Raw genomic sequence first — 13,204 nt, 5'->3', positions numbered from 1 at the left:
GGAAGTAAGAGGAGAGTTAACAGGAAGTAAGATGGCAGGAAGTAAGAGGAGCGTTAACATGAAGTAAGATGGCAGGAAGTAAGAGGAGCGTTAACAGGAAGTAAGAGGAGAGTTAACAGGAAGTAAGAGGAGAGTTAACAGGAAGTAAGAGGAGAGTTAACAGGAAGTAAGAGGGGTGTTAACAGGAAGTAAGAGGAGAGTTAACAGGAAGTAAGAGGGGTGTTAACAGGAAGTAAGAGGAGAGTTAACAAGAAGTAAGATGGCAGGAAGTAAGAGGAGAGTTAACAGGAAGTAAGAGGGGTGTTAACAGGAAGTAAGAGGAGAGTTAACAGGAAGTAATAGGTGTTGATGTGTCCAGGTGTGTGGAAGTCCTGACATCCCACTGCACCTGCTGAAGTCAGTGGCCACCTACAAGGGGGTGGAGCCTACAGCACCACTCATCCAGTGGTTCTGGGAGGTGATGGAGTCTTTCTCCAACACGGAGCGCTCGCTCTTCCTCAGATTCGTGTGGGGACGCACTCGACTGCCGCGCACCATCGCTGACTTCCGGGGGCGGGACTTCGTGGTGCAGGTAAGAAAAGTTCAGATTACATTTTTTTTTACACAAGTTTGTTGTCATGGAAACACTCATACTGTTTTTGTCCTACCGGTTACCATATTTAGCATCATTGAAACATGTTCAAAATCATTATTTAAAGTCAACATCTCTTTTTGTGATTGTATTTGCCCAATTTGATATATTTTTAATGTTTAATTGTATTTATTTAATATGTCACCTGTGGAAAAACACAAAGCAAACAGTATTTATATATAACCTTGTATAAATGTACGTGCACCCCCCGCGACCCCAAAAGGGACAAGCGGTAAAAAAAATGGATGGATGGGTGTATATACAGTATATACGTTAGGCTATATCATCCCTACAAGCCGAGCAGGGAAACCTGCCAAACAGGCTTGTAGGGATGATATAGCCTAACGTATATTCCGCTTGACCCCGGTATTAAGCACTGTATAACGGATAAACCACAGAAACCTTGACTATATGTATTTATGTATATATATATATATATATATATCAGCTGCATAGTACAGTGGTTAAGCCCACAGACTTCAACACGGGAGAACAATGTGTGTATATATGCATATATATGTGTAATGGATATATGTAAATGTATACATATATTTATGTGTGTATATACATATACATTATGCATATATATACATGTGTATATGTATGTGTTTATATATGTACATATGTGTATGTACGTACATATTTGTATGTGTGTATATATACATACGTATATATATATACACGTGTATGTATGTATGTATACATGTATGTATATTTATATGAATATGTATGTGTATATATATATGCATATGTAAGTATATATGTATACATATATACACATGTGCATATGTATGTGTTTGTATATGTACATATGTGTATGTACATATTTGTATGTGTGTATATATATATATATACACGTGTATGTATGTATGTATGCATTTTTATATTTATATGAATATGTATGTATATATATATGCATATGTAAGTATATATGTATACATATATATGCATCTATGTATATATTGTAAATATATATGTTAAAAATACATACACAGCACACATTAGCAGCATAGCTATGTTAGCTACATGCTAACATGATATTTTAACATTAAATTTGCTGCAGAAAAAAACCAAATGATCGAACTTCAAACTCCCAAGAACGTAACCGACTGACTGATAGCATTTGAAGATGTGTAGTGAAGCCCAGGTAGTTTGAGTGCAAAGTGTTTTAGTGGCAGGTGAGTTGAGGAAGGTGACGAGTGACTGCGAGTGTGATGTCACTGTGCAGGTGCTGGACAAGTACAACCCTCCTGACCACTTCCTGCCAGAGTCGTACACCTGCTTCTTCCTGCTCAAGCTGCCCAGGTACTCGTGCAGGCAGGTGCTGCAGGACAAGCTCAAGTACGCCATCCACTTCTGCAAGTCCATCGACACCGACGACTACGCACGCATCGCCCTGTCGGGGGAGCCCGCCCAGGACGACAGCAGCGACGACCTGGACAACGAGGACGCCGACTCCTTCGCCTCCGACTCCACACAGGACTATCTCACTGGTCACTGACCTCTGACCTTTTATAATGCTCACATTCCTGCGGGCGTTCTCCTCGGACGCACTCATCTGTGTGTTTGTGTGTGTGTGTGTGTGTGCGTGTGTGTGTGTGTGTGTGTGTGTGTGTGTGTGTGTGTGTGTGTGTGTGTGTGTGTGTGTGTGTGTGCGTGTGTGTTTGCAAATGATCTTAGAAGAAAGAAAAAAAAGTGCGGACTTTGCTTTCATGTTGTGAGCGAGGTTGGTTTCACTTTCACGTCACCTGAAGAAGTCACTTCCTGTCTTGAAGAAGTCACTTCCTGTCCTGTAAATACGCTGCCAGGTGAAAAGTTGCATCCACAAGTTGTTGTTGTGACAAAAGTGTTGTAGTGCAAGTGTGTACATAAATAGGATGATGACAGTCCTGCAGGCTCCATCTTCATACTTCAGGAATACAAACATGACTCATCAACCAATCACTGGCTTTGTGTTGCTTCAAGCTCCGCCCACCTTTTCCACCCCAGCACGTGAGGGGGGGGGGGGGGGCCCTCTTGGAATTATGGGAGATTTCTTTAATCCCGACACAACATTCCTACCATGATCACACACTTTCACCCTGTCACCTTCACTCACTCACTCACTTCTTGCTTCTAACTTACATTACAACTACATAAGTTGTACATTAAAAATACATAAATTGTACATTAAAACTACATAAATTACAATAAACATACGTAAGTTGTACATTAAAACTACATAAATTACAATAAACATACATAAGCTGTACATTACAACTACGTAAGTTAATGAAAAAATTCATAAGTTGTACATTACAACTACATAATTGTACATTTAAACTACATAAGTTACAAAAATACATAAGTTGTACATTAAAACCATAAGTTACAAAAAAATACATAAGTTGTACATTAAAACTACGTAAGTTACAATAAACATACATAAGTTATACATTAAAACTACATAAGTTACAATAAACATACATAAGTTGTACATTTAAACTACATAGATTGTACATTAAAACTACATAAATTACAATAAACATACATAAGCTGTACATTAAAACAACGTAAGTTAATTAAAAAATTCATAAGTTGTACATTACAACTACATAAGTTGTACATTTAAACTACATAAGTTACAAAAATACATAAGTTGTACATTAAAACTACATTAGTTACAAAAAATACATAAGTTGTACATTAAAACTACATAAGTTACAAAAAATACATAAGTTGTACATTAAAACTACGTAAGTTACAATAAACATACATAAGTTGTACATTAAAACTACATAAGTTACAATAAACATACATACGTTGTACATTAAAACTACATACGTTACAATAAACATACATAAGTTGTACATTAAAACTACATAAGTTAAATAAAAACTACATAAGTTGTACATTAAAACTACATAAATTACAATAAACATACATAAGCTGTACATTAAAACTACGTAAGTTAATTTAAAAATTCATAAGTTGTACATTAAAACTACATAAGTTGTACATTTAAACTACATAAGTTACAAAAATACATAAGTTGTACATTAAAACTACGTACATTACAATAAACATACATAAGTTGTACATTAAAACTTCATAAGTTACAATAAACATACATAAGTTGTACATTTAAACTACACAGGTTGTACATTAAAACTACATAAATTACAATAAACACGTAAGTTGTACATTAAAACGACATAAATTACAATAAACATACATAAGTTGTACATTAAAACTACTTAGACTTCCTTTTTATTGTCATTCAAATGTGAACTTTACAGTACAGATAAGAAGTACATTTGGTTGCATAAACTCATGGCAGTGCAGGATAAAAAAGCAATAAGGTGCAGATATAAATAAATAAATAAATAGATTACTGTACAGATAAATATATTGCACTTTCTCACATGCGTCCACGTTTATGGATGTATGTTATATTGTCTTTATATTCCAGCCAGTTCAGCCATTTTGGGGGGAATTGAGGGGATTATTATGATGCGTTCAAGAGTCTTACGGCCTGAGGGAAGAAGTGTTACAGAACCTGGAGGTTCTGCTACGGAGGCTGCGGACCTCTTTCTAGAGTCCAGCAGTGAAAACAGTCCTTGGTGGGGGTGAGGAGTCTTTGCAGATTTTCTGAGCCCTGGTCAGGCAGCGGCTTTTTGCCATCTCCTGGATAGGAGGAAGAGGAGTCCTGATGATCTTTTCTGCCGTCCTCACCACTCTCTGGAGAGACTTCCAGTCTGAGGCACTGCAGGCTCCAGTCCAGACAGAGATGTTGTTGGTCAGTAGGCTCTCTATAGTGCCTCTGTAGAATGTGCTGAGAATGGGGGGAGGGAGCTGTGCTCTTTTCATCCCACGCAAAAAAGTGCATGCGCTGCTGAGCTCTTTTTACAAGAGCTCCGGTGTGTCGGAACCAGGTCATATTGTCAGTTATCTGCACCCCCAGGAACTTGGTGCTGCTTACCATCTCCACCGCTGTGCCGTTGATGAAGAGTGGAGCATGGCTGGACTGGTGCTTCCTGAAGTCGACGACGATCTCCTTGGTCTTGTTGACATTCAGGACCAGGTTGTTGGTTCTGCACCAGTCCACCAGATGTTTCACCTCCTCCCTGTAGTCCATGTCGTTGTTGTCCCGGATGAGGCCCACTACTGTTGTGTACTTCACAATGTGGTTGGTAGTGGACCTGGCGCAGCAGTCATGGGTCATCAACGTGAACAGCAGCGGACTCAGGACACAGCCCTGGGGGGTGCCGGTGCTCAGGGAGATGCACTGGAGGTGTTGTTGCCCACTCTCACAGACTGGAGTCTGTCTGTGAGGAAGTCAAGCAGCCAGTTGCAAAAGGGGGGTACTGAATCCAAGGGGGGCCAGTTTGCTCACCAAGAGGTGTTGAATGCTGAGCTGAAGTCCAGGAACAACATCCGCACGTGTGTGTCCTTTCCTTCCAGATGTTCTAAGCTCAGGTGGACTGCAGAGGAGATGGCGTCCTCTGTGGAGCGGTTAGGGCGATAAGCAAACTGGTATGGGTCGAATGTGGGGGGGAAGTCTGGAGACAATGTAGTCCTTTACCAGCCTCTCCAAGCACTTCATTATGATGGGGGTGAGTGCAACGGGGCGGTAATCATTGAGGGAGGAGATAGTGGGTTTTTTAGGCACTGGAATGGTTGTGGCCGTCTTAAAACATGATGGTACCACAGCCTGGGTCAGCGAGATGTTGAAGATGTCTGTGAGAACCCCTGCCAGGTGGTCTGCACGTCCCTTAAGCACCTTGCCCGGAATGTCATCAGGTCCCGGTGCTTTCCGGGGGTTCACTCTCCTCAGGGTTTTCCGGACATCCGCTATATCCAGGTTGAGCGGCTGCTCATCAGGGCGAGGGATGGATTTTCTCGCCGGAGTGGTGTTTAGTGCCTCAAACCTTGCAAAGTAGTTGTTAAGGTCATCTAGGAAGCTGATACTGTGGTCACAGGGACGGGGGGCAGCTTTATAGTCCGTGATGACCTGTACGCCCTGCCACATCCGTCTAGTGTTTGTAGGGTTCTCGAAGAAGTCCTGCACTTTCTGACTGTGAGCACGCTTTGGAACCTTAATGGCACGGTTCAGGTTAGCTCTGGCTGACTTTAATGCCACCATGTCGCCAGACTTGAAAGCCTTGTTCCGGGCCTTCAGCGTTGCACGTACCTCACTGTTCATCCAGGGTTTCTCCTTGGCCCGTGTGAGGATGTTCTTGATCACACTGACATCCTCCATGCACTTCTGAATGTACGCGGACACAGACTCTGCATACTCCTCCACACATGTGTGGTGATTTTCGGTGGCGGCTGCTTTGAACATGTCCCAGTCTGTGGTTTCGAAGCAGTCTGGTAATGCTGACATTGCTCCCTCTGGCCAAGGTCCTCACCTGCTTCACTGTAGCTTGCTTCCTGGTCAGCTGGGGCTTGTATGCAGGAATTAGCATCACAGGTAGATGGTCTGAGGAGCCGAGGTGGGGGCGTGGTGTAGCTTTATACGCCTGTTTAATATTACTATACACCAAGTCCAGCTTGCTTCCACCCCTGGTTGCAAAATTCACATATTGATGGAAATGAGGGAACACAGTTTTCATGTTAGCTTGATTAAAATCCTCTGCCACGATGAAAACTCCCTCTGGATGTGTAGTTTGCAGTTCATTGATGGAGAAGTACAACGCATTCAAAGGGAATGTACACTGCTGTGAAGATCATAGCACTGAATTCCCTGGGTAAATAAAATGGCCTGCATTTTATAGTTAATAGTTCTACATCAGGAGAGCAGTGACATGAGACTATCTTCCCATTGTTGCACCAGTTGTTGTTGTCGTATATGCAAACACCACCGCCTCGGGATTTACCAGTGAGAGATCTGCCCCTGTCCGACCGAAACATAGTTAGCCCCTCGATGCTAGCTGCCTCGTCCGGAACGGATGGTTTCAACCACGTTTCTGTGAGAAATATGGCGCAGCACTCATCTCGCGTCTTGCATTTAAATCCAGCTTCAGGTAGTCCGGTTTGTTCTCCAGGGAACGGACGTTTGAAAGCAGGATGGAAGGAAGCGGCGTTCTGTGGGGATTAGCCTTTAGCTTTGTTGTTAGCCCTGCTCGGCATCCCCGCTTCTGCTTCCGATCACACCGCTTACGTGTCTTCTGTTGACAGTCCCCGCTGGTACTAGACTCCGCTGTTTCAAAGGCCGCCGGATGTAGCCGGCGTAGAATTCCCATGCTAGCGAGGAGGTCCAACGTACACACATCTTTCAGTCCAAAACGGCCCGATCCATCCACATCCAGAATTGTCTGGCGGTGGTATGTGACCACGGAGTGTCCCCGCTGTAAGACAGCCATGAATTTCACAGAATTTTCCGGTATTTTTTACCAAATTGTTCTATTACTACCATGAGCGTCTGCAAGCCGCAGCCCGTCAGGGTGCCGCCATTTTTGTACTTGAGTTGTACATTAAAACTACATAAGTTAAATAAAAATACATATGTTGCACATTAGGAAACATAAGTTACACTAAAAACATATAAGTTGTACGTTAAAACTACATAAGTTGTACATAAAAACTGCATAAATTGTACATTAAAACTACATAACTTACAAAAAAATACATAAGTTGTACATTAAAACTACATAAATTACAATAAACATACATAAGCTGTACATTAAAACTACACAAGTTAAATAAAAATACATAAATTGCACATTAGGAAACATAAGTTACACTAAAAATATATAAGTTGTACATTAAAACTACATAAGTTGTACATACAAACTGCATAAATTGTACATTAAAACTACATAACTTACAAAAAAAATACATAAGTTGTACATTAAAACTACATAAGTTGTACATAAAAACTGCATACATTGTACATTAAAACTACATAACTTACAAAAAAAATACATAAGTTTAGGGCTATATAAATAAACATTGATTGATTGATAAGTTGTACATTAGAACTACATAAGTTGTACATAAAAACTGCATAAATTGTACATTAAAACTACATAACTTACAAAAAAATACATAAGTTGTACATTAAAACTACATAAGTTAAATACAAATACATAAATTGCACATTAGGAAACATAAGTTACACTAAAAATATATAAGTTGTACATTAAAACTACATAAGTTGTACATAAAAACTGCATAAATTGTACATTAAAATTACATAACTTACAAAAAAATACATAAGTTGTACATTAAAACTACATAAGTTACAATAAACATACATAAGCTGTACATTAAAACTACATAAGTTAAATAAAAATACATAAGTTGCACATTAAGAAAAATAAGTTACACTAAAAATATATAAGTTGTACATTAAAACTACGTAAGTTGTACATAAAAACTGCATAAATTGTACATTAAAACTACATAACTTACAAAAAAATACATAAGTTGTACATTAAAACTACATAAGTTACAATAAACATACATAAGCTGTACATTAAAACTACATAATTTAAATAAAAATACATAAATTGCACTTTAGGAAACATAAGTTACACTAAAAATACATAAGTTGTACATTAAAACTACATAAGTTGTACATAAAAATTGCATAAATTGTACATTAAAACTACATAACTTACAAAAAAAATACATAAGTTTTACATTAAAAATACATAAGTTGTACATTAGGAAGCATAAGTTACGTTAAAAATTTTAAAGATTATTTTTCTTCATTATTCTTACTGATCGTGAAATAACTTTCCATATTTCCTGTGCTAATATTGTGTTTATGTTCTGTACAGTCGGTGAATGTCTTCATGCTGGTGATGTACAACCATCACATGGTATCCATCTGCTTTAGAGTAGTCAGTGTGCAGCAGTGAAGATCAGCATATCAGCACACGTGAATGAACGTGTAAATAATTGGCTAATGAGTGCTGCTTCTTGACGGCAAGCTGCACACAGACTACTCTAAAGTACACTGTGCAGTGCTGTGTGAGGAATGGAGAATGTATCCCATAATTCCATCTGCTGCAGCGCCATGGCGGCGCCTCAATGAGCTGGGAAAATAAAGAGGTTACGTTTGCTCTTATTCAACACCCTCGTGCACACACACATTCTTACCGTGTGTGTGTGTGTGTGTGTGTGTGTGTGATATTTGTGAGTAGTTCAAAGACACACTTTTCCAGAGACTTGGCTTAAAAATCAATAGCATTCTTTGTGGACTTAGACTTCTTTTCCCAGTAATAACACACAAGTGTATTACGTGCTGACAGTCAGGTGGTCACACACACACACACACACACACACACACACACACACACACACACACACACACACACACACACACACACACACACACACACACACACACGCACACACACACAGTGGTACAGTCAGGTCTGCTGGAAGCAAAGTTAATGAGTTTGATCAAAAATAATTTTACAACAATTACAGTAATTCAACACATGTTACATGTGTGTTCATTAGGTTACCATGGTCACTGACATGCAGAAACAAAAATACTACAGTCACTTATATACACACCTATGTATATACTGTATATACTATATATATATATACACTACCGTTCAAAAGTTTGGGGTCACATTGAAATGTCCTTATTTTTGAAGGAAAAGCACTGTACTTTTCAATGAAGATAACTTTAAACTAGTCTTAACTTTAAATAAATACACTCTATACATTGCTAATGTGGTAAATGACTATTCTAGCTGCAAATGTCTGCTTTTTGGTGCAATATCTACATAGGTGTATAGAGGCCCATTTCCAGCAACTATCACTCCAGTGTTCTAATGGTACAATGTGTTTGCTCATTGGCTCAGAAGGCTAATTGATGATTAGAAAACCCTTGTGCAATCATGTTCACACATCTGAAAACACTTTAGCTCGTTACAGAAGCTACAAAACTGACCTTCCTTTGAGCAGATTGAGTTTCTGGAGCATCACATTTGTGGGGTCAATTAAACGCTCAAAATGGCCAGAAAAAGAGAACTTTCATCTGAAACTCGACAGTCTATTCTTGTTCTTAGAAATGAAGGCTATTCCACTAAATTGTTTGGGTGACCCCAAACTTTTGAACGGTAGTGTATGTACACTAGTAGTATAGTAGTAGTGTATGTACAGTAGTATAGTAGTAGTATATGTACAGTAGTATAGTAGTAGTATATGTACACTAGTAGTATAGTAGTAGTGTATGTACTGTAGTACAGTAGTAGTATATGTACAGTAGTATAGTAGTAGTATATGTACACTAGTAGTATAGTAGTAGTGTATGTACAGTAGTATAATAGTAGTAGTATATGTACACTAGTAGTATAGTAGTAGTGTATGTACAATAGTAGTATATGTACAGTTGTCAAGTCAAAGTACAGAGCAGCATGTAGAGTACACTCCAGGCCTGAAGGGGCAACAGTGAGAGCTGAGGGCTGAACATCTCCACCTGCTTCCAACAGATTGCTTTCATTGGATTCACCTGCTCACCTGCTCAGAGCACATGGTCAAAATGTTTGGCCACCCCTTTTTGACATGCTGCTAAGAGGAAGGAAGATGCTGCTAAGAGGAAGTGAAGATGCTGCTAAGAGGAAGTGAAGATGCTACTAAGAGGAAGGAAGATGCTGCTAAGAGGAAGGAAGATGCTGCTAAGAGGAAGTGAAGATGCTACTAAGAGGAAGGAAGATGCTGCTAAGAGGAAGGAAGATGCTGCTAAGAGGAAGTGAAGATGCTACTAAGAGGAAGGAAGATGCTGCTAAGAGGAAGGAAGATGCTGCTAAGAGGAAGGAAGATGCTGCTAAGAGGAAGGAAGATGCTGCTAAGAGGAAGGAAGATGCTGCTAAGAGGAAGTGAAGATGCTACTAAGAGGAAGGAAGATGCTGCTAAGAGGAAGTGAAGATGCTACTAAGAGGAAGGAAGATGCTGCTAAGAGGAAGGAAGATGCTGCTAAGAGGAAGTGAAGATGCTACTAAGAGGAAGGAAGATGCTGCTAAGAGGAAGGAAGATGCTGCTAAGAGGAAGGAAGATGCTGCTAAGAGGAAGGAAGATGCTGCTAAGAGGAAGGAATATGCTGCTAAGAGGAAGGAAGATGCTGCTAAGAGGAAGGAAGATGCTGCTAAGAGGAAGTGAAGATGCTGCTAAGAGGAAGGAAGACAGCTCCTGTGTGGACACAACTGGTGAGGAAACGAGGGAGAGAAGATAATTGCACTGGTGAGAATGTTTCAAGAAGATCATTTCACTGATGTTTACAAAATGGTTTAAGTTGACTGAAAGTAAATGTAAAAAGTATCAGCGATGTTTAAGTTTATTCTTATAATTAGGATTAGTGATGGGTTGATGAGGCGTCATGAAGCGTTTCGACACGTTGCAAAACTGTATTGATACTGTGTCGATACTGTGTCACTAAATACTGACATCTGCTGGACATGAAAAATCCCTACAGGCAACCTATGGACTGACTCAACTGACACTGATTTTATGACCTAGTATATACAATAATATAAACCAAGTCATTTAGGATTATTTCATATCTTCATTTAAATAAAAAATATATTTTTATCTTTTTTAGATACAGTCAATAAATAATGTGAACATGTATCGTAGCATGGAAAACTAAGAGAACGTGTTGTGAATGAGGATGCTTGTGGACTGGGAATTTTTATTTATTTTTTACACATTTTTATTTAAAAAAAACAGTTTTTTCCAACGTATTCAATTTGAGATGATTTCTCTTAGTTGTTATTTCTCCGTCTGTAGAAAAGACCCGCTCACAGGCGATGTTCCCTCTAATTGTTCATGTGTGTGAGCAAACATAAAAACTCCCTGAGCATTCAGTGGAGCACATGTGAGCAACATCACCAGCAGCACACCTGTCTCAAACCAATCTTTTAGAACAACACTCAAATGAGAGGAGTCATTTTCATGAGATTATTTTAGAATATTAGTGATTTGGCCCACTTGTAATGAAAATAAAAGAAATCTTGTTTTTCATAAGCTATGGATTAGTGTTGTACAATATGTCTGGGTGGGGGTCCTGCTTTGGAAATCATTTGTACCCCTTTCAGAGATCACATTTAGTTCCCCTTTAAACATCCTCCTGTTGCACAATGAAATGTAAGCATAGGATGAAGTGTGCATTCCTGTAACTTTCTCTAGTAACAGCATTCCATGATTAATATCAATAAATTAACATTAATAATAAATGAGAGTAGAATAAGCACACGTATGACTGAGGAGTCATAGTGTAACTTTGTGTGGTGTTTGAGTTGTCTGACTTTTTGTGTGGCCATAAACGCACCAGTGGTTTAGTGGTATGCGTGTTGGTGACAGATGACAAGTTGGTTTTGGCCTGGTTTGTACAGCAGAAAATGACTAGTTTTTCGAGATAGAAGTTTTTTACTCATGTTTTTGGTGTGGTTATGGCCAAATATAAACAGTTTTGCTCAATAAAGTGATCAATATAATTCCTGGCGTCGAAGCATCTCGATAGACGTTACAATAATTGAACGGTGTTGACGAACACCGTTAGGGCCGCTTGTTGTCACCGTCACTCAGAGTTGCATTGCAGAATTACACAGAATAAATGTCTTTATTTTGTTTAGAATTCAGATGGGTTTGATTTGGTGCGCGGCATATATTTGCTGTGCGCAGAGGACGCTTGAGCAGTGCGCAGTTGCGCAGGCGCGCACCTTAGCTCACAGGGCACAGAGGAGGCGACACAGTTCGCGTATCGGTGACGTGACCAAAACAGCTCATGATCGGTCACGTGACTTTCTAGAAGCGGTATGCGCACCGACACAGGGTTTCGCTCTATGAGCTCGACGCATGCGCCGATGCATTGGTGTTGCCGGACCCATCACTAATAATTAGGATGGATTGTTTAAATTTAATTTCATTCATATTGTTGGAAATGTTTAAATTTATTCTTAAACCTAGGCCCTATCAGTGGACGTTAATTTGGTTGGATTGTTTTAAAAGAAAAGCAAAGCATGTATCATGTTGTATGTTTGGTTAAGGTTATCAACCTATTCAACTATTCCACTATTCCACTATTCCACTATTCAACTATTCCACTATTCAACTATTCAACTATTCCACTATTACACTATTCCACTATTCAACTATTCAACTATTCCACTATTCAACTATTCAACTATTCCACTATTCCACTATTCCACTATTCCACTATTCAACTATTCCACTATTCAAGTATTCCACTATTCCACTATTTTAACTTTTCAACTATTCCACTATTCCACTATTCAACTATTCCACTATTCCACTATTCCACTATTCCACCATTCCACCATTCAACCATTCCACTATTCAACTATTCAACTATTCAACCATTCCACTATTCAACCATTCAACTATTCCACTATTCAAGTATTCCACTATTCAACTATTCCACTATTCAACTATTCAACTATTCAACTATTCCACTATTCCACTATTCCACCATTCCACTATTTAACTATTTAACTATTTAACTATTCCACTATTCAACTATTCCACTATTCATTCTGTTCATCCATTTATTTACACCGATAACCCACTTTATTTTATTGCTTCAAATCAAACATCAATAAATCACAA

The 13,204-nt window shown here is 39.0% G+C and overlaps 1 protein-coding gene across 8 annotated transcripts in view; it reads left to right on the top strand.

Moving 5' to 3' along the window:
• Positions 1–2,564, top strand: part of herc2 (HECT and RLD domain containing E3 ubiquitin protein ligase 2) — a 187,742-nt gene extending 185,178 nt beyond the window's left edge. For all 8 annotated transcript variants that reach the window (XM_062038932.1, XM_062038931.1, XM_062038930.1 and 5 more), the window contains exons 90-91: positions 359–571; positions 1,860–2,564. In XM_062038932.1, the coding sequence (XP_061894916.1) occupies positions 359–571; positions 1,860–2,132 (486 nt within the window). In that variant the 3' untranslated portion in view covers positions 2,133–2,564. The remainder of the gene's footprint in view (positions 1–358; positions 572–1,859) is intronic.
• The last annotated feature ends 10,640 nt before the right edge of the window (positions 2,565–13,204 follow it).

Source organism: Entelurus aequoreus, linkage group LG27 (genome assembly GCF_033978785.1).
Source record: "Entelurus aequoreus isolate RoL-2023_Sb linkage group LG27, RoL_Eaeq_v1.1, whole genome shotgun sequence".
NCBI lineage: Eukaryota > Metazoa > Chordata > Actinopteri > Syngnathiformes > Syngnathidae > Entelurus > Entelurus aequoreus.
This window is presented reverse-complemented; position numbering and strand designations above follow the sequence as displayed.